The 27,691-nt window shown below is 42.7% G+C and overlaps 1 protein-coding gene across 3 annotated transcripts in view; it reads right to left on the bottom strand.

Annotated features, from left to right (window-relative positions):
* LOC111835174 (collagen alpha-1(XX) chain) overlaps positions 1-27,691 on the bottom strand; it is a 60,833-nt gene that overhangs the window by 30,370 nt on the left and 2,772 nt on the right. For 2 of the 3 annotated variants that reach the window (XM_072713088.1, XM_072713090.1), the window contains exons 3-11: positions 24,745-24,849; positions 23,989-24,135; positions 21,682-21,840; positions 20,336-20,524; positions 19,681-19,848; positions 18,221-18,340; positions 4,004-4,168; positions 3,418-3,576; positions 658-827 (exon numbers count right to left, since the gene is read on the bottom strand). In XM_072713088.1, coding sequence (XP_072569189.1) covers positions 658-827; positions 3,418-3,576; positions 4,004-4,168; positions 18,221-18,340; positions 19,681-19,848; positions 20,336-20,524; positions 21,682-21,840; positions 23,989-24,135; positions 24,745-24,849 — 1,382 coding nt within the window. The remainder of the gene's footprint in view (positions 1-657; positions 828-3,417; positions 3,577-4,003; positions 4,169-18,220; positions 18,341-19,680; positions 19,849-20,335; positions 20,525-21,681; positions 21,841-23,988; positions 24,136-24,744; positions 24,850-27,691) is intronic. The other variant, XM_072713089.1, reaches the window with a different exon arrangement.

Raw genomic sequence — 27,691 nt, forward strand, 5'->3', positions numbered from 1 at the left:
TTTTTGCAAAACATTAGCTAGCTACAGTATAAAGCATTACTAATTAATATTTATAACTAATTATTTGCTGAATTTTTGCAGTTATAGAGATGATGGGCATCACCCATTGTTTGGACAAATCATCATTAAGTCATTGGTGAGACATAACAGTCCTTGGATTCAATTGGACGCTGTTCATCCAAAACTTCAGTCATTTGATCACATATGTCACTGTCGTAAACATATACTCCGGAGAGCAAGCACCAATTTTTGATTATGTGTACCACAATCATTGCAAGGCTGGCTACCGACAATGAATACAGAACTGTGGGGCACTTTTAAATTTTTTCCATCCCGCACCACATAAGTGAGTTTTTTTTTGTAGTTTTGGCAGAATGTTTTCCGTTTTTCAAATTAGTTTACAATTTGCTGCATTTTACCAATGTAGCCTGCTTTCTCCAGCTCTACTTTAATTTCTGCATGTTTTTAGCAAAAGCTAAAATCAAACAAAAATCAAACACTGAAAATAACAAGTGCATCTGAAATTTTCAGCGCATTGTAACCCCTCCCCATGCGCTGACTTCATGAGTTCACACTTTAGATCTTTCTGCAGGGTTAGTTAGAGCTACAGACCAGAAATATGGCACCCTGAGACACACACTGCAGCCTACACCTCACCTCCTGTGGACTGTGGCCCTCTGAGTTGTGGAATACCACTCGGTACCATGCCACAGCTCTGCTTGGGGCTGTCCAGCTCAGCTGGACCTCCCTAGATCCCAGCTGGGACAATACCAGATCAATGGGGCTTGGGTAGGACAATGCTGGGTCTAAGGTTGGCTGCTCCATTCCTGCTCGATACAACAACAGCATTACCAAAGGAAAGCCATAAAACACTGTCAGTGGCAGATTTTGATAAATACATAGCCCTATTAACTACAAAACAGAAAAATATTTCATTCAGGCAATATTCACAGAGGATTAAACATTTCAACTGATGTTTTTACTCTCAGGATAAATTTTGAAACAGTAAATCCACCATTATCTGTAACCTAGGGTGACCAGATAATCCATGTCAGGGAGGACACTGAGCTAAGACAGGATTTACAAACTACCAGGTTAACTGGAGAAAGAAACATCCACCTGTTTTCAATTACAGTTTTTTACAATCGCTATGACAGTTTTTTCAAAACATTTAACAAGTTTCCTAAACTCTTAACGCACCATCACACCTAAAACACACAATTGACAAAACGGTTAATTTTATGCTCAAAATCACACATTGTAAACTAAACCCCAAAACTAATTTTCAAAATACAATAATAAACTACCACAGTACACCATGTCTAGCAAAACACTGCAAACATGTTTTAAAATCAAATAATTATTCAAAACAGTAACACATGTTCTCTTCCAACAGGAACATTTAGTCAATCATAACACATTGACAAAAAAACACTATCATCAGCTGAAATTACAGAAACTGCATTATTTTATGTGTCAGGTCTGCCCTTATATTTGAAGCCTTTCTACATTTTTGTTTTGTTGGGTTTAGTAAATGCATGCATTTTGTTTCTTTTGCTGCAGAAATTCAATACAAAAAAGTGAATGACCCTCTCAGAGTAGCTTTATAAAATGTACAGTTTATGTAAAAAAAAAATACAGACAGAACTGCTGCAGTACAGACTTTATTTGCAAAAGGACATTACTGCAAGATATACAAACAGAAAAAGCACCGGAATCATAATAAAAAAAAACAAAGTAATCTTCTATTCTGCCCGGTCTTCTGCATTTGGCCACATGATCTCATCCACATGACACCTGATATCTTCTCTGGCAAGGCATCGTGGGAAGAATCTTTTGGCATGCCTTATCCACCCCTTGCAGTGTTCAGCTGTGATGTCTTGGCATGCAGCATCCATTGCATCCAGGAGGGACATTTGGTCATGTGGACGATGGTCAAAAACCTTCCATCTCCAGGCTGAGAAAAACTCCTCAATGGGGTTGAGGAAAGGGGAGTAAGGGGTAAGGAAATGGGACATCATCCTTGGATGAGCGTCAAACCAGGCTGTGACTGCACGGGAATGGTGGAATGCCACATTGTCCCATGTGATAACATATATTGGCAAGTGGTCTCCCACCTGTCCCCTTTCTACCTCTGGCACCAGTCTTTCGTGCAGGTCTTCTAAAAACAGGAGAAGGCGGTCGGTGTTGTAGGGGCCAATCTGACATTTATGCAGGAGCACAACGTTGTTGGAGATTGTGGCGCACATGGTAATGTTGGCTCTTCTCTGGCCCGGCACGGTAACTGTGGCCCTTTGGCCTATTATGTTTCTCCCACGGCGACGCCTTTTCGCCAAGTTGAAGCCAGCCTCGTCAACATAGATAATTTCATGTGGGACTTGATTGGCCTCCAACTCCATGACTCTCAAAGTAATTACACACAGTGTATGTAAATGCTGTGCTGTACTGTATATCTACTGTATGTACTAATGCACTCCAGATTTATAGAGTAGTTTACTGCAAAACACACTGTGTATAGTACAGTAATGATTGTATTGCATAACCTTACCTGGACGTATTGGTGACGGAGTTCTTTGATGCGCTCACTGTTCCTTTCAAAAGGAACTTTGTATAGTTCTCATTGGCAATGGAATAAAATACAGGGAATATATTTGTGCTTCAATTCACAATATGAACAGCTGTTCACTTTGACTTTAGCCTATATAAGTTATGTTTAGAACATGATGTTATCTGTTCTGACATACAGTGTTAAAGCATTTGTAAATTTGACTGTAAAATTACATTGTTTTGGTCTTGGTTGAGTTTGTGTGTAAAAGAAGTTCAAGCATTTTAAATTGGTGTTAACTGTATGCATTTTGTATCAAAGCAACAAGAAATGTGTTAATTGTATAGCCTACGAAGACGGATGTTGTGCTAACCGTGTTAAGAGTTTAGGAAACTTGTTAAATGTTTTGAAAAAACTGTCATCGCGATTGTAAAAAACTGTAACATTGGTGACACATGCATGATTACTACAGGGGACTGACCAATCAGCTTAATAGCAAGCACTCATTGTTTAAGTGAAATCATCATGCTTTTCATTAAAATGGCAGTTTATAGATCCTGTCCAAGCTGAAAGTGTCCTCCCTGACATTAATTATCTGGTCACCCTACTGTAACCACAAATACTAACACCTAAGATTCAATCACAAAAACCATCAACAATCATCAAGATCCTGATATCCTGATATCTACATCAGACTTTTTTCTGAGACCACAGATCTTACTCACTTCTTTCTCTAAAAGGTAATGATTACACACAATCCATCTCACTCTCGGAGTCCATCTAAAATCTACCAGGCTACACATCTCAAGCCTCCACCACACATGTGTGTATGCACACATCATTCAGGGCTACTTGGGGTATTTACAGCTTACTCTTGGCCTTGTTGCGGTCCTCAATCTTCCCACAGAGGATGCGTGCCAGGCGGCTGACCAGCTTGCTCAGCAGGGGGAAGTCATTGACATTATAGACGTTAAGTTCCACTGGCTCTGAGGCCACCTGCCTCAGCTCCGACTCGTCTGCATTCTTCACCCCTGGGCAGAAGAACAGGCGGCACACATACGTACAGATGAGCACCCTCTTCTTTGTAGAGTTAAGGAGGGCCGCTCTAGTTCGCATTGTTAACAAAAACAAAAATTATTTTAAAACGTACACTGAAATTAAACAAGAAAATGAAATCTAAACAGAAAACAAAAATATTGCTTCTGAAACAAAGTGATTATTTGTTTATCTTTAATTACCATTAATAATGCCTTAGGCATGTTTTTCCCAATTTAAGGACATTAGTGTATAATGTGTAATGTGTAAAAACTACTAAAGGTACACAGAGAATTAGCTAAAACTATGCATGTTCCTGCATGCCTAATGTCCTCAGATCTCACGCAGAGACTGAGATTCAGAGATATCCACCCCCACCATGTGCATGCGTGGGATCGCCGGAGCCTCGCCCACACCACCCACCCACGGCGATGATCTCCACTCCTGCACTCTTCAGCTTGCTGGCTGCGGCGATGGCGTCGTCCTGGGACTTGCCGTCCGTGAGCAGTAGGAGGAAGTGGGGAACACCTGGCCGCACCCCAGCTGCCTGGTTCAGGTTCTTCTCAAGGACATGCATCAGTGCCTGGCCTGGGTCAGGCACATGTGGGCATGAATAAATTTTGGACACACACACACACACACGTGCGCGCGCGCGCACGCATGCACGCACACACCCAAACACACACACACAAACACACACACACACACACACACACACACAGGTTTGTAATTATATCTTTGTGGGGACTCTCCAGTCATTTCTATGGGGAAAACTATAACCACAACATGACGATCTTAACCCCTACCAAGCTCTAACCTTAACCACGAATAATCAAAAAGAATATGAGACTTTTGGCATTTTTACTTTTTTGATTGCATCCATAGATCTTTGAGGGGACCTGAAAAATGGTCCCCACAAGGTCAAAAAAACAGGTTTTTATTATATTGTGGGAGACATTTGATCCTGGTTTTAAACCTGATCCACACACACACGTTTGTATTCAAACCTTTCTGTGGACCGTCCATTCAGTTCTATGGGCAAAACCCTAATCCAAAACAATGGCAAAACAATGACGACCTGAACCCCTACCCAGTTCTAACCTTAACCATAAGTATCCAAACAAAATACAAGACTTATGGCTATTTTAGGTTTTTTACTACAGTCACATATTTTTATGAAATTGAATTTCCCCTTGAGGGGATCGAAAAAATGCAACATCAAAATAACAGGTTTTTATCACATTGTGTGGACATCTGGTCCCCACAACGTAAGGTATACGAGGACCACACACACACACACACACAAACACTGGTACATGCACAGCTTATAACAGTTTGACCTTATTAAGCTAGTCACAACCCTCCCCATCCCTCAAAAAATTGACACCCTTGTAAAATTGGAAGTCAGCCCTTAAGGGGTAAATTTCAAGAATGCAATGAACGGGGCTGGTCAGCAGGTGGTGTATGTGATTAAGGTAGTAAGGGGAAAATTCTCTGGTTTATAGTTTTTTCTGAACTGCTAAAACGTGAAACCTCATTCCTGGAACAAAACTGCCAATAGCCAAAACTCATAAGAACATAAGAACTATACAAACGAGAGGAGGCCATTCAGCCCATCGAGCTCGCTTTGTCATGGATCGCTCAGGGGAAGCCCCTATGACATCACGCAGGGTTCCCCTGCCACGCCCTCAGGGTTTCCCTACACGAGAGTCAAGCAGCAGCCGGAGTGCTTCTTCCATACCGGTCCCGAGAACCGGCAGGACCAGTTACCGTATGCCCTCCTCGCCCAGCTGATACCGATCGGAGTGATTGAGAGACTTTTTATTCGGTTTTGGCACGTCAACCAGACGCGAGATCTTCAGCCTTCAGTGCGAATTTCGAGCGTTTATTCCCTGCCTGTCTGTACCTCTGCCTGCCTGTTTCCCTGACCTCTGTTCTGTTCTTTCCCGACCACCGATTCTTCGCCAAGCCCTCCTACTGCCGACGTCGATCACCTGACCTCCTGCCTGTCCCTGGATTCCGAGCCCTGCCTATTCCCCCTGGATACCGACGCCGATCGCCTGACCTCCTGACTGTCCCCGGATTCCGAGCCCTGCCTATTCCCCCTGGATACCGACGCCGATCGCCTGACCCCTGCCAGTTCTATCCGCTTGTTCGTTTTTGGACAATAAAGGCTTTTTTCCTTGGACTGATCCTCTATCGCGTCCTCCTTATTTTTCCGGTGCCCCGCCGTGACACGCTTGGGGAGAACTTAACTAATAGCTCAGAGTTGTTAAAATCTTATCTAACTCTGATTTAAAGGAACCCAAGGATTCAGCTTGCACTACGTTATCAGGAAGACTATTCCATACTCTGACTACACGCTGTGTAAAGAAGTGCTTCCTTAAATCCAGTTTGAAATGTTCTCCCGCTAATTTCCACCTATGGCCACGAGTTCTTGTATTTGAACTAATGCTGAAGTAACTATTTGGTTGAACAGCATCCAAACCTGTTAGAATCTTATAGACCTGGATCATGTCCCCCCTCAGTCTCCTTTGCTTGAGGCTGAACAGATTTAGCTCAAATAACCTTTCCTCGTATGACATTCCTCTAAGACTAGGAATCATTCTTGTGGCCCTACGCTGCACCTTTTCTAAGGCTGCAATGTCCTTTTTAAGATATGGTAACCAAACCTGCACACAATATTCTAGGTGAGGTCTCACCAAGGAATTGTATAATCTTAGCATTACCTCCCTTGACTTAAACTCCACACACCTGGAGATATACCCCAACATCCTATTGGCCTTTTTTATTGCTTCCCCGCACTGGCGAGAATGAGACATGGAAGCATCAACATACACACCAAGATCCATCCATCCATCCATCCATCCATCATCTGCCGCTTGACCGGGGTTCGGGTCGCGGGGGCAGCAGCTTCAGGAGAGGCACCCAGATCGCCCTCTCCCCAGCTACCTCTACCAGCTCCTCGGGGAGGACACCGAGGCGTTCCCAGGCTAGCCGAGAGATATAATCCCTCCAGCGAGTCCTGGGTCTGCCCCGGGGCCTCCTCCCTGTAGGACATGCACAGAAAACCTCTCCGGGTAGCCACCCAGGAGGCATCCGCACCAGATGTCCAAACCACCTCACCTGGCTCCTTTCGACGTGAAGAAGCAGCGGTTCTACTCTGAGGCCCTCCCGGATATCCGAACTTCTCACCCTATCCCTAAGGGAGAGCCCAGACACCCTGCGGAGAAACCTCATTTCGGCCACCTGTATTCGCGATCTCATTCTTTCGGTCATTACCCATAGGTGAGGGTAGGGACGAAGATGGACCAATAGATCGAGAGCTTTGCTTTTTGGCTCAGTTCTTTCTTAGCCACGACGGACCGGTTAAGCGCCTGCAAAACTGTAGACGCCGCTCCGATTCATCTATCCAGCTCCCGATCTCGCCTACCCTCACTCGTGAACAAGACCCCGAGATACTTAAACTCCTCCACTTGAGGCAGTACGTCTTCCCCGACCCGAAGAGGGCAAACCACCCGTTTCCGGCTGAGAACCATGGTCTCGCACTTGGTGCTAATCCTCATCCCTGCCGCTTCGCACTCGGCTGCGAACCGCCCCAGTGCATGCTGGAGATCCCCAGCAGATGAAGCCAATAGGACGACATCGTCTGCAAAAAGCAGCGAGGCAATCCTGAGGTCACCAAACTGGACACCCTCAACACCCTGGCTGCGCCTAGAAATCCTGTATATTATATATTATATATAATAATATTATAAACAGGACCGATGACAAAGGGCAGCCCTGGCGGAGCCCAACCCGCACTGGGAACATGTCCGACTTATTACCGGCAATGCGGACCAAGCTTCTGCTCCATTCATACAGGGACCGAATCGCCCACAACAGCGGACCCCGGACCCCATACTCCCGAAGCACCCCCCACAGAGCACCTCGGGGAACCCGGTCGTAAGCCTTTTCCAAATCCACAAAACATATGTAGACTGGATAGGCAAACTCCCAGGCCCCCTCCAGTACCCTTGCAAGGGTATAAAGCTGGTCCAGTGTTCCATGGCCAGGACGAAAACCGCATTGTTCCTCCTGAATCCGAGATTCGACTATCGATCTCACCCTCCTCACCAGTACCACGGAATAGACTTTCCCAGGGAGGCTGAGAAGTGTGATCCCCCTGTAGTTGGAACACACCCTCCGGTCCCCTTTCTTAAATAAGGGGACCACCACCCCGGTCTGCCAATCCAGCGGCACCGTCCCTGACCTCCACGCACTGTTGAGAAGGCGTGTCAGCCACGACAGTCCCACAACATCCAGAGCCTTCAGGTACTCCGGGCGGATCTCGTCCACCCCCGGGGCCCGGCCACCACGGAGCTCTTTATCCACCCTGGCCACCTCAGCCCCAGTGATGTGCAAGCCCCCCCCCCCCAGCACCCTCGGGCTCTGTGCCCTCAGATGTCTCAAAGGCAGTGTGCGTAGATGTATCTGAGGCAGGGTTGAGGAGGTCCTCAAAGTATTCCTTCCACCTCCGGGTGATGTCCCCAGGTGAGGTCAACAGCACCCCCCCCCCCCACTATAAATATTAGGAACCAGGAGCTGCTTCCCCCTCCTGATACTCCGGATGGTTTGCCAGAACCTTTTTGAGGCCGACCGAAAGTCACTTTCCATGGCCTCACCGAACTCCTCCCACGCCCGGGTTTTTGCTTCTGCAACTGCCCGAGCTGCGTTCCGCCTGGCCCGCCGGTACCCGTCAGCTGCCTCCGGAGACCCCCGGGCTAATAATTCCCGGTAAGCCTCCTTCTTCAGCTTCACGGCCCCCCTCACCTCTGGTGTCCACCATCGGGTACGGGGGTTACCGCCACCAAGGTCTTTCTCATAATCAGCTACCTTTATTTCAGTATTTCCCATAAAATACCTGTACTTTATATTTCTGCTCCCTACATGGAGTACCTTACATTTGTCTATGTTAAATTTCATCTGCCAGGTATCGGCCCAGTCACTAATTAAATCAAGATCCCGCTGTAGCTGCTGAGCCGCTAGTTCAATATCTGCTACACCACCCACCTTGGTGTCATCTGCAAATTTCACCAGTTTACTGTATATATTGGTGTCTATATCATTTATGTAAATTAGGAACAATAGTGGTCCTAAAATTGAACCCTGCGGTACCCCACTATGAACGCAGGCCCACTGTGACATTGTGCCTCATAACTACTCGCTGCTTCCTATCTGTTAACCAGTTATCAATCCAGGTTGCTACAGTTCGTAAAATACCTGTCGCTTTGAGTTTAAGTAAGAGCCTCTTGTGGGGGACAACATCAAAAGCCTTTTGGAAATCTAAGTAGATGACATCATAGGCCTTCTTATCATCAACTTCCTGAGTAGCTTCCTCAAAAAACTCCAACAGATTTGTTAAACAGGATCTACCTCTCCTAAATCCATGCTGGCTATCCCTCAAAATGTTATTTGAGTCCAGGTAATCTACCATTTTCTCTTTGAATATAGCCTCCATAACTTTACCAGTTATACAAGTTAGACTGATTGGCCTATAGTTTGACAAATTACTTCTATCCTCTTTTTTGAAAATGTGCGTTATGTTGGCATGCTTCCAATCAGAAGGTACCACACCTTCAGATAAGGATTTTTGAAACAGTAAAGTTAAGGGTCGGCAAATAATATCCCTCATCTCTTTTAACACTATAGGTAAGATACCATCAGGGCCCTGTGATTTATTTATTTTGAGCTTAGCTAGGCTTTGCAAAACATCAGCTTCAGTTATATATATATTAGTTATAGACGATGCTGGATTAGTAATAAGAACTGGTAAGTTACTAGTGTCCTCAACAGTGAATACCCGTGCAAAACTATCATTGAACTCATTTACTATATCAATGTCGTTTTCAATTATAAGACCCTTACTATCCTGCAGATTAGTAATTTCAGCTTTTAGAACTCTTTTAGAGTTAAAATACTGGAAGGAACTTTTAACGTCATCCTTAGCCTCCAATGCAATCTTCCTTTCAACATTCCTTTTAGCTCGTCTAATGTCATTTTTTAACTCAGCCTGTACTGTAGATTTAGATACTCTTGCTTTATTCTGTCATCATCAGTTATTTTCCATTTCTGGAACAAAGCCCTTTTCCTCCTTACTTTATTTCCCTAGTAAACCACCTAGGTTGTAATTTCCTAGATTTATTCTTGCTGGAAACAGGTATGAAGTCCTCTTGCACTTGCAATAATGTGCTTTTAAAAAATTCCCATGCCTCTTCAACAGTTTTGTTATTTAACTCCATCCAGTTCATAGTTTCTAGTTTTAATCTCATACAATTGAAGCTAGCCATCCTAACATATTTTTGATTTGGACTTTGCTCTTCGGGCACTGAACTTAACCTCAAATTTAACCATGTTATGATCGCAACTGTCAAGTGGTTCTAAAACGTCTAATTTACTAATCCTGTCCTGGTTATTAGAGAAAACAAGATCAAGAATGGCATCTCCCCTGGTAGGGGTGTTAAAAAACTGAGTAAAAAAACAATCCTGTACTAATTCCACCATCTCCAGTTCATTTTCAGAAGAGCCAGTGACAATGTCCCACTGCATACCCGGTAGATTAAAATCACCCATAACTACCACATAATTTTTATTGCTCATAATCCTAATATCACTGTATAACAATCTGCTTTCCTCAGCAGCTACATTAGGTGCTCTGTAACAAACATCGACAATTAGGCTATTTGAGTTTTTAGCATCTAATTTTACCCATATAGCTTCCGTAGTTTTACTTATATCAGTAAGCTCCCTTGCCTGCAAGTTTTCCTTTACATATACTGCAACACTACCTCCCTTCTTACCTATACGGTCTTTACGGAACGTGTAACCATCCATATTATATTCTTGATTCATATATTGAATCAATCACTCGTTTGGCAAAACTTTATACAGTGCTCACCTAGTTAGACACAATTTAGTTTTTTTAGTTAGTTTTTCACAATTGCTAACACACTAAAATGACATGCATAGCACAATTATTCAAATTGACACACAGAGAGCAAAACCTCTTCTCAAGTCTCCAAAACTCTAAACACATTTCCTGCTTTACACACATTTTGCAATTCAAAATGGCACTTTTTAAATGCACTGAACACGGTTCTCTGCATAAGACACAACAATCTGACATAAAGTCACATGTCTGCCATTACAACAAACTGCCATTCAAAAGGACAGAACATGAGCTAATTGGCCAATATATGTGCCACCTGGCCAAACACCTCAATGGTTAATTGGTACCACTTCAATCAGGAAGTAAGCACTATAAAAAGACCACAGGTGAGCACCTTTTTTCCAAGAACAATGGAAGATGAGAGGAAGAGAGAGGAAAAGGAAGAGGGAGGGTGAGGATGAGGATGAGAGGGGGAGGAAGAGTGAGAGGTAGGAGTAGAGCTGGTAGAGGAGGTCATGGGCGAAGATGACAACAACTGTCAAATGAAATCAGAGCAACCTTAGTTGATCATGTCATCAACCATGGGCTGACAATGCAAGAGGCTGGACGTAGAGTGCAGCCCAACTTGAGCCGCTTCACTGTCACCTCTGTCATCCGGACATTTAAACTGGAGCACAGGTATGCAACCAAAATTTCTTTCACACTGTGTAGTACACCCCATGTCATAGTGTATCAGTTGGGTGACACCTGTGTAGTTCATGAATGGCTGATGTCATATACTAACTGTACAAGTTTCCTGTCCAGTTTAAATCTTTAGGCTGCGTTGTCCAAGCCCTATATTTTTGTTTTTGTAAAGGACTGAGAGACGCAACCATGGTGGAGGAAGGGGCCAAATGTTCACCGGGGTACAGGAAGCTGCCATTATAAACTTGGTCTTGGAGAATAATGAGATCAGATTAAGAGAAATTCAAAGCCACATCATCTAAGACAACACCATATTCCACAACATTCAACGAGTCAGTCTGTCCACATTGGCTCTCATTCTCAAGCAAAACCAAATCAGCCTGAAACAATTGTATAAGGTGCCTTTTGAGAGAAACTCTCAAACAAACAAAGCGCTCAGACGAGCATATGTGGATGTAAGTACAATATTGACTGCAGCACATTACACGCAACATTGTTTCCCAGTGTACTGGATAAGACCATATTGACTGATTTTTGTTCTTTGTTTTCAGGGAGTACTGGAAATGGATGCTCATGCAATCCCACATGAGTTCATCTTCATAGATGAGGCTGGTTTCAACCTAGCAAAGACCAGAAGAAGGGGAAGAAACGTCATTGGCCACAGAGCCATTATAGATGTTCCTGGCCAACGTGGTGGGAACATCACAATGTGCGCTGCCATCTCCAATATGCATAGTGTCCTCCACCGTCATGCCAACCTTGGACCATACAACACAGGCCATATTCTAACATTTCTGGACAGACTCCATAACATTCTTATTCCACCAGAGCGTATGAATGATGCAGACCATGCAAGAACCCGGTATGTTGTAGTATGGGACAACGTGAGCTTCCATCATGCAGCCCCAGTCCAAAATTGGTTTGCTGACCACCCACTGTTTGTCATGCAATACCTCTCACCATTTCTGAACCCCATAGAAGAGTTCTTTTCGGCATGGCGGTGGAAGGTATACGACCGGCAGCCCTATGTGCGCATGCCCCTTGTGCAGGCTATGGAAGAGGCATGTGATGAAATTAATGTGGGTGCGATTCAGGGATGGATAAGGCACTCAAGGTGCTTCTTCCCTTGATGTCTGGCAAGGGAAGATATTGCCTGTGATGTGGACGAGGCATTGTGGCCAGACCCAGCTGAGAGGCAAGATGCTGCCTAATTATTTTTCTTGCCTTTTTTTTTTTTTGCTATATATTTCTTCTGCACATTTTCTTTTTCAGTTTACTGTTTTTTCTAAGCATATTTGTTCGCTCCAATGTAAATATATCTGCTGTGAATATGTTGCACTGACTTGTTTGGTGAAAAATAAAAAAATAAATGCATGTGTGTGTATCTGCAAATATTTCTTTGCATTTTCTACAATTTGAACTATTTTAGTATTGTGGCAGAGCATACTAAAGATGAGAGTGCTTTTCATTATGCTCAACAGTGTGTAGTTGGTTAGACAAAAATCTGGTGATATGACTGACGTGTGTGCCATTTAGTGCAGTAGCTTGATTTTGATCATTCTATATGTAGTTTTGGTTGTAGTTCTTCATTTTGCAGGATATGTGAGGTGTTTTGTAAATTGTGTTAAATGATTTGCAACAATGAGCCTTGTTGTCAAAATTGTGCTTTAGCAATTGTAAAAAACTGTAAACATAGTGATGCAGATTGAATATTTTTTCCTTGACTCTGGCTTGGCAGTTGCACAACATTTTACTGTAATGTGCCTTTCATTTTGATTTTTTGTTTTGTCCATTACAGTAACCTTTTTGGAGTACTGTATACTGCAGACATTACATATCAGTGTAGTACAATTGTATACAAATATAATGGTCAACTTTTTTTACTATAGTCTCATGGTTGTCAAACTATAGGCCAATCAGTCTAACTTGTATAACTGGTAAAGTTTTGGAGGCTATAATCAAAGAGAAAATGGTAGATTACCTGGACTCAACATTTTGAGGGATAGCCAGCATGGATTTAGGAGAGGTAGCACCTGTTTAACAAATCTGTTGGAGTTTTTTGAGGAAGCTACTCAGGAAGTTGATAAGAAGGCCTATGATGTCATCTACTTAGATTTCCAAAAGGCTTTTGATGTTGTTCCCCACAAGAGGCTCTCACTTAAACTCAAAGCGACAGGTATTTTAGGAACTGTAGCGACCTGGATTGATAACTGGTTAACGGATAGGAAGCAGCGAGTAGTTATAAGAGGCTCAATGTCACAGTGGGCCTGTGTTCATAGTGGGGTACCGCAGGGTTCAATTTTAGGACCACTATTGTTCCTAATTTACATAAATGATATAGACACCAATATATACAGTAAACTGGTGAAATTTGCAGATGACACCAAGGTGGGTGGTGTAGCAGAACTAGCAGCTCAGCAGCTACAGCGGGATCTTAATTTAATTAGTGACTGGGCTGACACCTGGTAGACGGAATTTAACATAGACAAATGTAAGGTACTCCATGTAGGGAGCAGAAATATAAAGTACAGGTATTTTATGGGACCTACTGAAATAAAGGTAGCTGATTATGAGAAAGACCTTGGTGTGTATGTTGATGCTTCCATGTCTCATTGCGGGGAAGCAATAAAAAAGGCCAATAGGATGTTGGGGTATATCTCCAGGTGTGTAGAGTTTAAGTCAAGGGAGGTAATGCTAAGATTATACAATTCCTTGGTGAGACCTCACCTAGAATATTGTGTACAGGTTTGGTCACCATATCTTAAAAAGGACATAGCGGCCTTAGAAAAGGTGCAGCGTAGGGCCACAAGAATGATTCCTGGTCTTAGAGGAATGTCATACGAGGAAAGGTTATTTGAGCTAAATCTGTTCAGCCTCAAGCAAAGGAGACTGAGGGGGGACATGATCCAGGTCTATAAGATTCTAACAGGTTTGGATGCTGTTCAACCGAATAGTTACTTCAGCATTAGTTCAAATACAAGAACTCGTGGCCATAGGTGGAAATTAGCGGGAGAACACTTCAAACTGGATTTAAGGAAGCACTTCTTTACACAGCGTGTAGTCAGAGTATGGAATAGTCTTCCTGATAATGTAGTGCAAGCTGAATCCTTGGGTTCTTTTAAATCAGAGCTAGATAAGATTTTAACAACTCTGAGCTATTACAGTTTTTCTCGATTGCTAAAACACTATAACCAATCTTTTGAACTAAAATTTCAAAACCATAATGCTATTTTTCAAAAAGCACACCCATTTCCCTGAACTATAAACACTATTCCCCTGCTTTAACACATGAGTCAAATTTGGTGAACTGTTACTGCAAAACTCTACACAGAAATTGAAAGCACTAGCATTCAATAATGTTAACTTAAGTCAGCAGAGTTTAAGCTCAGTTAGCACACAATTAACCAAGTGGAAACACTAGGAGTCAAAATTTATCACACACCAATCAGAAACTTTGATGGATAGATAAAAGGGCCAAAGTCAGCTCATTCAGGTTTGAAACAATGGATCCAAAGAGATGCAAAGGAGGAGGTCGAGGAACAGGAGTAGAAGGAGGTCCAGGACATCAGGGAGGAGGAGGTGGAGGAACATAATTGGCCATCTGGCTATTGTACATGTCCCTAGTCAGCGTGGAGGGAATGTCACTATGTGCGCAGCCATCAGCCAATGAGGGGGACTCCACCGCCATGCCATTCTAGGACCCTATAACACTATGCTTCTCCTTGCTTTTCTTGATGGTCTAAGACAACATATGTTCCAGCTGGACTACAGGGAACCAGCACAGCCAGAGCAGCCTCGCTACGTTGTTGTAGTGAGGCTGGATATCGTCAGCTTCCATCGCGCTGCTCTGGTTCATGACTGGTTTACCAATAACCCAAGGTTTTCTAACATCTTTCTGCCTGCATACTCTCCCTTTCTAAACCCGATAGAGGAGTTATTTTCGGCATGGCGGTGGAAAGTGTACGACAGAACCTTATGTCCGTGTTCACCTCCTCCAGGCCATGGAAGAAGCCTGCCTAGACATATCAGTAGATGCATGCCAGGGGTGGATCAGGCATGCATGAGGATTTTACCCCCGCTGCCTGGCTAGGGCCAATATAGCCTGTGATGTGGATGAGATTCTCTGGCCTGACCCAGACAAAAGACAGGATGCTGAGGTGGAATAATGTTTTTGGTGTGTGTTGTACTGTATAGTACATGAATAAAAATGTGTCACTGTATATACATTGGTTGCGTCTTTTGTGTTCATCATGTGAAAAGATTTTTGAGGGGAAGAACCACAAGCAACATAACTTGCCAGTTTTGGCAATATTGTTTTTAATTTATTGCACCAATGTGTAAGACTATGTTGTAGTGTGTGTGTTTTTGAGGCCTTGTGTGTGATGTCTGTGGGCAAAGTTTGGTTTTTCAGCAACAGTGAATGGTTTTGAGTGTAGAGCTTCATTTTGACCTGAAAATACGATGTTTGGGAAATTGGGTGAGACGTTATGGATTTGTGTTTACTGTTTTGAGAATACGAGGCATAGTTTCAAGAAGTGTGTTTAAGCAATCGAGAAAAACTGTAGTTAAGTTCTCCCCAAGCGAGCTTGATGGGCTGAATGGCCTCCTCTCGTTTCTATAGTTCTTATGTTCTTATGTTCTTATGTTTCCAATATTGCAGCTGAACGTGCAAAAGACCATGTCCACAGTAAACGTTTCTCTATATGCCAGCAACAGTTTTGACTGGTAGTGTTTTCAGTTTTTTGCTGTAGTGTGTAATGACTGCTCAGTAGTGTTTATTTAGCTTACTGGTTTGATGCGTGATCTGAAAGCAATGTTTGCTGTTGAGAAAAGATAATATTGTTTTGAGAATATTGTTTGATTTTTCTAGATGAGTCAAAGGTTTTGTGAGTGTAGCCTGAATTTTAGGGTTTGTGCTTATTGTTTATGGAACAGGAGAGTAGATTTTAGGAAATGTGTTTTAGCAATTCAGAAAAATTGTAAATGTAACGAGATGAATGTTATCAGTGATTCAGTATATTCAATTCAACAAAATATTCATGTCAGCAAAATTTCAAGAATTCAAAGCTTTGCGTTGGCTTTGTGGTTTTATACATCTATCCAATTGTCTTTCATAACCACTCATGAAAACAATTTCCTCTGGGACAATAAAAGTTTGTGATTCTGAATATCCAGTACAGGGTCCTGGTGAGCCTGGGGTCCATCCCAGACAGCAGAGGGCACATGGCAGAGGAGCAAACTGGACAGCTTGCCAGAAGGGCCAGTCTGTGGCACAGGCAATATAGACAAATGCTACAGGAACCGGCCATTACAGTTTTTTTCTGATTGCTTACACACTAAAAGAAAAAGTCTCCCACATTTGGCATAACTTTACACTCAGTTAGCAAATCATTGGCCCAGATTTGCACAACACTAAGCACATTGTCAGCTTTACACTTCTTGCAAAACACACAGTGTGTTTCCATTATTTCTAATGGGAAAATAATGGAATGAATTATGCTCGCAATCCAAGGTTTTACTGTACTTTGCCGAAGCGGGACCCACCCAATGGAATTTATAGCAGGGTGGCAAGATAGACCCATGGAGCAACTGTGAAAGATAAGTAGAGAAAACTTTGAATTTCTTACAATGTATGCAGTTAAGATATGATGGACTAAATTGAACTGTATATTAACCTTTGGACATTGTTATGCCTGAATTGAACGGTATATTAACCCTTAGATATTGTTAAGCTTGAGTTTGATATGTGGGGGGAGGTTACTGATTTAAAATAGGTGCTAAAGATACTGGATACAGAATTTAAATGACTTATTATGTGATTATAAATTCAAAATAAATATTTTATATGATCTGTGCAGTGTCAAAAATTAGCAAAACTGAACTAGGATATAACTAGATTTAGACTTAGGATTAACTAGGAATAACCACTGGACCCAGAACCCAAAACAAACAATATTTTAATTCATACTTTATAAATTTACCTTTTTTCCATTTAAATGTAAATGTATATAAATGTATTCATGATTCTTCATGTTCTACAATTAATATTTACTAAAGGTTGCTGTTCTAAATTTTGAGGTGTCATTTTCTTTTCCCCCACCACTCCCAATGAACATGTGCACTGTTTTCACGCATTATTTAGTGTGTTAGTATGTATGGCCGTTGCCTATATTTCATGTGGTGAAAGCAGACCTGGCGAAAAAATGGCAGAAAACACTACTTCGGATTACAAATTGTGTTTTGATTAAAAGATCCAGCTGCTGCAGTAATAATTAATATTTTATAAAGGAACTACTGACTGCTTGTTTTTGGTTTATAATTACATGCATTTTTCAGTCATTCATTGCAAAGGACAATTACTGTTAAGTTCTGGCAAATGCTTAAGGTCAAAGTCCGATATTTCACCAACGAAAAAAAGCAGAAGCACTTTATGTAAAAAAACTAATTTGATATAAATAAACATGTTGATTATTAATTATTAAAACAGGTTTTTTCTTTTTAAATATTGTGATAACTATCGTATTGTAAACCTTTTATGGTGATATTATCGTGCTGTGAGTTTTTGGTATCGTTACATCCCTAGTTTTAAGCCTTTGCATTTTCATTATTTATTAGTCTTACATGTATAAGAAACAGCATTATCATATGAGAGTAGTGCTCATTGAATGAGGTTTTTGTGTATCAATGCTAGCCAGGTGTTATTTCTCTTGCTGTTTAGTTTGTGTTTATAAAGTTATAATGTGGCTTAGGTGCTATTATTGGCTGGGTTTTAATACTACCCCTGTCAGGGCTGGTCAATCCTAAAGGCAACATAGGTGGCCGCCTAGGTAACCACATTCTGAGGGGGCGCCGACTTGCCAGCCAGTTTCACTCTGCCTCAGACAAGGGGCGCCACACCAGCTAGGACCGGTACTGCATGCCAGTTCATCACAGGTCATAATTATTGTTCAGGTGCATACTGCCCAAAGAGCCGTTTAACACCTGACCACAAATGGGCTTCGGAATAACTGAGCACACTACTTGCATACCTGTGAAAGTGTTCCCTCCCTTGTATCTGAAGCTCCTGATGGCCTCCAAGATCTGCTCACTGCTGGTAAAGTTGCTGAGGTGCCACTCCGTGCGGGGATCTCCACTATACTGGGTCAGGGCTGCCGGGGGGGCAGACAAGCAACATCACCACCTCCTTGATCATTTCTGATTTTCTTAATAATGTTCATAATAATGTATATGATAATAGTAACTCTTTCCAGTAACATGTTGCTGTGAGCCCTTACATAAAACTGTTTATTGTGGCTTAAGGCTGAGGGCCTGGACCAGCGGTTAGTGAATAAATACAAATATGATTTACTGATGTAATGCACTTGTAATCCAATTAAACTTTACAGTCCTGTTTAACGTGCCTAAACATTCTGGGATGGTAGTCCAATTACAATAATTGGTAAACAATAAAATAAGTTTTTATAAATAATGCAGCTGAAAGCAGGAGATACATAAAGCTAAATTACAAAACTATGGCTGAATATATATTTACATTTCTCTACCTTTGTAGTCATGCTTTTAGAACACTTATAGTTACTATACCATACCATACTATACCATAGTCACCTCAAGCTTATATCTTATATTTGTCTATCCATAACACTTTTTTCCAATCTTCATCTGGCCAGTGTCTGTGTTCATTTGCCCATCTCAGTCTTTTCTTTTTATTGGCCATTCTGAGATACAGCTTTTTCTTTGCCATTCTGCATAGCAGGCTAGCATCCTGGATGATGTTTATGATGTTGATGTTTAGATTGGTCTTTTGCAGGTACTATTTAGTAAAATTGCCTGCTGAAGACCTATGAAGCATCTGTTTCTCAAACTACAGACTCTAATATATTTGTCTTCTCATTCAGTTGTGCACCGGGGTCTCCCTCTCTTCATTCTGTTGTGGTTAGAACCAGTGTGTGCTGCTCTCTGAAGGCAGTAGTACACAGCATTGTATGAGATCTTTAGTTTCCTGCCAATTTCTCACGTGGAATAGCCTTCATTTCTCAGAACAAGAGTAGACGAGTTTCAGAAGAAAGTTGAGCTTGTAATCAAACCCACAACTGCTCATGCTTCAGATACTCCAAAGTGGAAAGAGACCCTAGTCCAAAGAAGGCCAGTTTCATTGCTTTTTGCAATGAAAAAAGGGGGGTAAGATAGTAGACAGTTGGTTGAAAGGTAATATAGCTCTATGCTACATAAGCAATTCCTAATTGTGAGCTACATATGTGGTAACCGTGTGGGTTAATGCACTCCATGCCGTGCATTATATGCTTTTAAACATACTCTGCTTCATGTTGGGAGGTTCTTCACTTAAAACGTATAATGCATTATACGTTAAAAATGTATAATGCATGGCTAGCTTAAGCTACAGACACACAAAAATGAAATCTGTTTTTCCAGAAGAGTAAATGGGGCTTGACATTAACCATCCCAACATGAAGCACAAGAGGCAGCTCACCGATCTGGACTCCGTCGCTGCCGATGTGGAAGGGAGTGACCAAGGCCTCCAGAAATTCCCGCACCCTCTTGAAATTGGTGCGACCGATGCTCCATGATCCATCCACCAGCAGAACCACATCGGCGGCATCGGTACTGTCGCACACAAATGCCTTCCGGTCCGATGACGCTTCAACCATGGTGAGATTGGGAATGAGTAGATAAGTGGGTTAGCTTGGACAAGGCAGAACGGGCCAGCAGGCAGTCATGGAGGGTGACACTGGGAAGGGTGACATGTCTGCGATTTCATAGGCTTTCATACCCCCAGTGCGGGTGAGGCAGTGCATTCACAGCACACTCATCCCTAAAGATGTGTGTGCATGCGTGTGCGTGCATGTAAGCTCACAGTGACAGCCCGACTGATGTTATCTACAGAGAATGTCTTCCTCAAGACTGAACCATGCTCTTCTTTCCTGAACGGGAAGACATTTCTGCCCCTAAGGCACAACAAGGGATTGCTCAATTTTTATCTGTCCGTGTTTTGTGTCCTTCAGCTATAAAACTTTTGATTTATTCCACTTCCTACTGTACCTCCAATCCTTGGTCTTTTTTTTCTCTTTGCTCATATTTCAAAAGAAGACTTCACGTACACAGATAACATAGTAAGTTTGTCATACCGGTGACAGGCTGTGTGGGGACAGTCTTCCCTGTCCTGGTTTTACTCGACATCTCTGGCTCTTCTTTCTCCCGTGTGGTCTTCTGCACTCCCTTTTCCTTATCAGCCTTCAAACGATCCTTCTTCCTCTTTTTCTTCTCCACTGGCACACTCTCTCTCCTGTTGCCCTCATCTGCAGATTCTGGGACTTCTGTTCACCGGCGTTTAGAAATACCATAATGAAGGAGAAAGCATTCAATTTTAAACTCACTTCCCAATGGGTAGTTGCACCCTGTTCACTTTGTGTGAGGAACAACATCTGAGTTCATCTGCATTTTTATAGAAGCTCTTACACCTTGATAATGTCTTTAAAATTTAATCTTTATAAGATTACAACAATTTTCAAGGTATTCAACAGGCTCAGAAGGGCTAATATTATGATCTGTCCATTTATTTAATAAATTAAGGATGAGATAACTGTATCTAGTTTTGGGAAAGAGGCTGGGCCTGTTTATCTTATCATAAAAATGTGTTTAAAATAAGCATGTTAGTGTGTGATGAGATGATATATTTCTCTTGACAGACTACAGCTGCTGAGGGGCCTAAATTTATGAGGAAACCAGTAAAATGTGCAACACCATGACTGAAGTAAGAAGAAGGGAACTTGACTTCTGAGTCTACAATAACTCAAAACGGCTCAAAGAAGATCAATAAAAACGGAGTAGTGGCTAACTAGGAAGCTGGGGGAGGGCCAGATTTGCTATCTGAATGTCTACATTGGTGACCTCTGTGCAAACTCTAATGTCAGAGATGAGGGCATTCGGTACTGAGGAGCACCCCCCTTGCATCTGGCTGTAGGATGTGCCCCCACACTCTTACACTCTGTGATCGTCATGGAAAATCAAAGAAAGGGGTGTCCAGGCCCCCTACTGCTTGGGAAGCATGGACAGAGCTGCAGTTCACAGCATCTGGTCGGCGATGTGAGACTCAAAGAGAAAACGATTGTCTTGTCCTATAAACAATGGCATATTTTCATGCCACTGGAATTAAGAACTATTCATATTTGGTTATGAATCTATTTGTCAGTTCAAGGGGGAAAGATACTAGTGCAAAAACAATGGAATCAGTGACCATGTCGTCAAGAACAAACAAGAGTTTATATGGGGACACTGAAACTTGCCAAGAACTATAGCCTAACTATATACAGTTAAAATATCAGCAAGCATGGTGGCAAAGGACATAAACTGGTACCGAATCTGGATCGCTCCCACATGAAAATATTTTTGGATAGCATTATAACTTATATGTCAGTGAATCTGTGCAACAGAGAACCAACAGGCCGCCCAACATGTGCAGCACCCCATGTACCTGTTGTTGTAGGCTGCTGGTACAGCACAGTGGGCACTGCCAACAGAGCCTCCGTGGTGAGATCATCAGTGTTGGTTGGTCCCCCGACCCCCGCCTGGGCTTTCCTCCTCTGCTCACGGTTGCCACTGCGGTTCCGCCAATCCTCACGCAGGCTGTTGACTGAGGACGGATCAGAGAATACAGGAAAAAATGCTGCCAGAATGGTAGCAGGAGCACTCTCACTATGACTGACCTAGCCAAAGGGTAATGATGACAGTGGCAAATTCAAAGAGCTATGGGCACATGCCTATGGTAATGAAAATAACCAAAATAGCAAGTGATATGAGATACACTGATGAGCCAAAACAGTATGACCACTCCCACCTGACACTCCCACTGTCAGAGCATCTTCAAAATGGCAGGTCTCAGGGGCTGCTCCCAATATGAAGTGGTCAGTACTACCAAAAGTACTCTAAGGAAGGCTAACCAGTGAACCGGAAATGAGTCATGGGTGCCCAAAGCTCACTGATGAATGTGAGGAGTGAAGGCTAGTCCATTTGGTTTGATCCCACAGGAGAGCTACTGAAGCACAAATTGCTGAAAAAGTTAATGCTGGCTATGACACACAGTTGCAAAGCTTGCTGCATATGGGGCTGGATAGCCACAGACCAATCAGAATGCCCATGCTGACCCTTGTTTACCTGACAGTGCCTACAGTGGGCACACGTGAGCATCAGAATTGAATCATGGAGCAATGCAAGAAGGTGGCCTGATCCTGATGAGTTACATTATCTGTTACATGTGGGTATCATTTACATGGGGAAGAGATAACACCAGGATGCACTATCGGAAGAAAGCAAGTAGACAGAAGCAGTGTGATGCTCTGAGCAATGTTCTGCTGGGAAACCTTGGGTCCTGCTGACATACCACCTACCTAAACATTGTTCCAGACCACGTAAACCCTTTCATAACAATGGTATTCCCTGATGACAGTGGCCTCTTTCACCAGGATAATGTGCACTGCCACACTGTTGGAATAGTTTGAGGAACATGGAAAAAAAGGTGTTGACTTGGCCTCCAAATTCCCCACATTTGAGTCCAATCAAGCATCTGTGGGATGTGCTGGACAAACAAATCCGATCCATGGCAGCCACACCTCACAACTTACAGGACTTCAAGGATCTGCTGCTAATGTCTTAGTGCCACATACCGCAGGACACCTTCAGAGGTCTTGTGGAGTTCATGCCTCGAGGGGTGAGACCTGTTCTGGCTGCATGGTGGGGGGGACCTACATAATATTAGGCGGGTGGTTTTAATGTTATTGCTGATCGGTGTATATTATATTTGCACTATATTTGCATAAATATAGTGGACATGGTTTGCAAAAACAAAAACTCACTTTAAAGCGTACTTTACCCCTGACTATAGACTGACTACAGTGGTTTACAATGATGGATAGGGGATAACAGAGCACTGTCATGTATCTCAATGGTATTGCTATCCCGAGGCCTCAAGAGCTCACTTCTCAGAAATTTACAGCCCGCCTGTACATAAACTCCACACCTGAAAGAAATACAACCTCTAATTCCAAAAGAATCCACGGGTCTGAGGGTGTCAATAACAGACTGCCATGGCGTGGGGGGATGGCGAATGTCCAGAAGTCACGGCGTGCAGTTTTGTAGAAGCACACCAAACATACAGAAGATCTCACACAGATTTTATGGGCCTTTTAATTGCTTCCTCAGGTCTGCCTTACAATTATCTTCCCCAGGTCTGAAATCAGGGGTCCTAAAACAACAAAGTTGTGTTTGGTACCAGGAAAGTTCCACCCCTTTCCTATAAGTGTTTTTTTTCTGATTTAACAAGGAGCAAGTATCTGTTATTTTTTACATGCAGGGTGCAATAAAGCGAGCTGTGGGAAGTGGGAAATACAGCACCCGTTAGGGAATGCGACTAATCCGCTTTGGTGTAACAGCTACTGAAAATATGGCCCATTCATTACCTTTATGGCCTTCAAAAAAGGACCGTATGAGAAAAAACATCATTCTGATTTTCGTTTGACTTTGATGTGTGCAAGTAACAAACCCTTGAGTATACCTTAAGCAATCAAAAGACCATCAATGCCAATTGAATAATCCAGTGTAGTGTACAGTAAGTGTGGTGTGACACAGAGATGTCTATTCATTACCTTGCGCCACCTGGATCTCATGTTATCCCTTCTCTCAAAGTCACCATTTGGATAAAAAGACAATAAGCCAATGTAACTTTATAACCACTTATATGTCTGTTTCCCTCCTCCTAACCTCTTCCCTTGCCCCTGTCTCTTACTGGTGAAGCGTCTCTTGGCAATGAGCCGCTCCTGGGTCCCGTTGAGCATCAGGATCTGCAGGATGTGCTCCTGATGGGAGTCCAGGCCTGCCACCGTTGCCTGACCCCGCGTTGTCGTCAGCATTAGCTCCGGCTGGGGCTCATCTGCTGACAAGTTTAGGACGGCATCCAAGGAATGATAGACAGTTTTAGAATCTTTGCTTGGAAGTTAACCAGTAGAAGTAAAGTGGGTTCCCAGTACTACTTACTCCTTTAGAAGTGCTCACGACATCTAGTAACATCCACACCAGCAATACTAGGACCATATACACACCAGGCTTTTTTTCTTCAAAAAAACTAATATTATTCTGGATGGTCATACATTTATTTTGCATCAATGCAATTAACCCCATAAAAACAACTGAACAGTGAGGATTAGTCTTTGCTTCTGTACCTTTGCCATAAACCCCCAGCTGTTCGCTGTTAAACCGCTAAAAACACTGCACAACCTATAGGCCACAACATAATAACAACGGGTAACAGTGACTTTAAAAACCAACCAAGGGAACTGTTACAGGCCTGTCGGCATAGCCACAGCCACAATTCACTCATGATCCATCAAAGCAGGCTTGAAAGTAATTCACGCCATTTAAAAGGCCAATGAACTAAGAGGACCTGAACAAAAGAGAGCAACTTATGCCAGTGGATCATCCGTATAACAATGTGCTGAGGTTTGATGGCTCAATTGGGGCATTCCTCCATGTCTCGGCGCCTCACCTGAGATGGGTTTGACCCGAACCTTGTACCCCTGTACCGGCCTTTCTGCCTCCTTCCACTTCATCTGGAGCCGGTCCTCAGAGAGCACGGTCAGCTTCAGTCGCCCTGAACCCAAGAAGAAGATGGCATGAGAGACGTGAGCTTGACTGATAGTGTGTGCTACTCTATTCCTGTTTCACAGCAAGCAAGTGCAGCTTTCAAGCAGTTTTGTATTTGTGTAATGCTCATATGTATATAAAGTGAATGAAAGAATGAATGAATGTTAAATTTATATAGCGCTTTTCAAAACACCAAAAGAGCTTAACAGAACCAATGGGGAGCCATTTCAACCACCACCACTGTGTAGCACCCGTCAGCCATTCTGCACCAGTAAACATACAGTAGGTAAGGTTGTGAAGGGCCAGGAGAGAATTCACCAGTTAGATATAGGACATGATTAGGAGGTCAGATTTTACAGGGCCATATTGGGCAATTTTAGCCAGGACATCAAGGTACCATCCCTACTCTTTCGAAAGACACTCAAGAATCTTTTATGACCTCAGAGAGCGAGGGCCTCAGTTTCACATCTTATCAGAAGGACAGCATAATTTTTTATAGGACATTGTTCCAAACAATGGACTGGGACATAGGGCTCCCCAGACCACAAGATGGGCTAATCTGTTGGCCACACCAACACCTCTTCTAGAGGGGATTGGAATCGAGCAAATGAACGGGTAAGCTCCGTCTGAAGTGGACAGAAAGGCTGCCTAAGGCTATTTGGAGCCACCAGCAGATGAACAGAATATATAACCAGTCAACAAGCAGACTGAGTGAGCAGTAAAGGGTGATGCCCTTCCTTGAATGGGGAACTGATACTTTATAATGAGTTTTTAAGTGACAGGGTGATTCATGGGAATGTGTATGGGAGGCAGAGGGGAAAAGTGTCACAAAATCAAAGCAGCAAGGGAACAAAAAAAAATCAAAGCAAAGTTGTGAAGTTTTTAAGGTCCTTCTGTTTTGGAAGAGGATCGCCCCCATTTCGCCTTCCTGACCTCCGCTCCCCTTCAACTTCCCTCAACCCATCTCTTGTCCCATCTCATTTGCACAGTTTCCACCAGCTCTTTCCCAACAATTTCCCCTTTCACTTATATGTCCCCGCTCTCCGCTCCAGCTGCCCCATTCTTCTCAAAGCGGGTCTTGTATTTAAGAGCCAGAGGACAGGAAGCCTATTTGGGGAAAAGCTAGACTGGTAGAGCAGTATGAAGTACACTGGATAATGAACGTCAGTCCATTGGGAACCCTGCAAAGGAAAAGCATAAATTGCTTTCACCCACTGCATCCTCTTTTGTAATAACAGTTCCCATGGAAACTCCTGAACATACCAAGAACTGGCTGGCAGCAGATAAGAGGAAACCTGGAGAAGACCCATCCTGTCCAAAGTCTTGGGGTGTTTCACAATATGCGTCCTTGACCGTACTTGTGTTCTCGCATACGCATTTTACGTCATCTTCCATTGCCAAAGACCGGTTCCTATACTAAGAATAGAAGCATGGAAGATGGTAAAAAACCCCGGATATTGTTCTTGCCCCTCCCACAATATTAAGGACGCATAAATCGCATCCTAGCCAAACGATACCAATCGCATGATTCACTGCATCCCAAGTTCATTCTTGGGAGGCAAATTAGCAAGATTGCTCTTGCTAAGATCACAAGTACGATTTTTGCATTCTTGGCATTGAGAAACACTCCTGGTCTACCTTTACACCCAGTATCAAACAAAGCCTGCATTGTCTGTAAATGGCCCAATGTCACGTTTTGTTCTGAAATAATAACTTTACACAAGTATGGATAAGGGATTATTCAAACACTTAAATGATATTCGCTGGCCCCATCTTGGGGTTTGCCCCAAGTCCCCTTCTGGTGCAGCTCCGTTCTGCACCTGTACAGAGAATATGTTACAGAAACAGCCAAGGGCTGACTGGCATCTCAACGTAGTCGACAGTGCGAGCCTCTGCGTGAACCAAGAGCTGAGGAATGCGCTCTTGGGATCAATAGAAAAAACAGCAAAAGGATGAGCCATAAAGCAAAGAAAGACCTCAGAGAAATGACAAAGAGAAAAGACAAGATTGTGGCAGTCTGGGAGTTTTGCATTACAGTGACTTTCAGAATACTTTGAAAGGAGTTTCACAATTATATCTACTGAGCAATCCAAAAATCAATAACTACACAAATGCATTTGCTATTGGCTGGCAACAAATACTCAATAACATGGTAAGCAAAATAGCAAAAAACACTGTGATCTACAACAATATACAGAGATAAAATAAGTATTTTCTTTGACAACACATATATGCATCAAATTGGAAATATATATGCAAAATATATGACAAATACTGCCAATCAGAATTCACTCATTGCCAATCCCCTGTTCACTCGAGATGTGTAAAAAACTGTAAAAACATGACTGCACATATAAGTGAGCCTCAGCTAGAAAAGAGGAGAAAAAATGCTAAAATTAATGCCAGGGCTACCGCCTTACCAGGACATGATCAAACAAGTCAAAGTTTACATGGCAACCTTTGTTAGGTGCATTCAACTGGAATCTCTCGATCCAACATGGAAGAATGCAGAAAACACATGAGTGACTAAATCTGTCTCTATATTCATGTAAAATTTACACTAGTGCCACAATGTTGCCCCCTGCTTTGAAGACAATGAGAAAAAAATGGAAGGATTTGTTACTCAAAGATGACTCAACAGGGGGTTTTTGAAATATACCTTCGTTACAGATCAGTGAGGAGCTAATTTTTTACTTCTGAGTGTCTGTCACGCATGCAATCTTAGTCAGTGGGAAACTGAAGGCAACGCATGTTGAATATCAATTTGCAAATGCACATTCCTGATTATAGAATTGTTGACTAGTTATAAGGTATGTGTTCAAAATAGTTAATCTTTGTGAGTATGTGGG

Source organism: Paramormyrops kingsleyae, chromosome 6 (assembly GCF_048594095.1).
Source record: "Paramormyrops kingsleyae isolate MSU_618 chromosome 6, PKINGS_0.4, whole genome shotgun sequence".
In the NCBI taxonomy this organism is placed as follows: domain Eukaryota; kingdom Metazoa; phylum Chordata; class Actinopteri; order Osteoglossiformes; family Mormyridae; genus Paramormyrops; species Paramormyrops kingsleyae.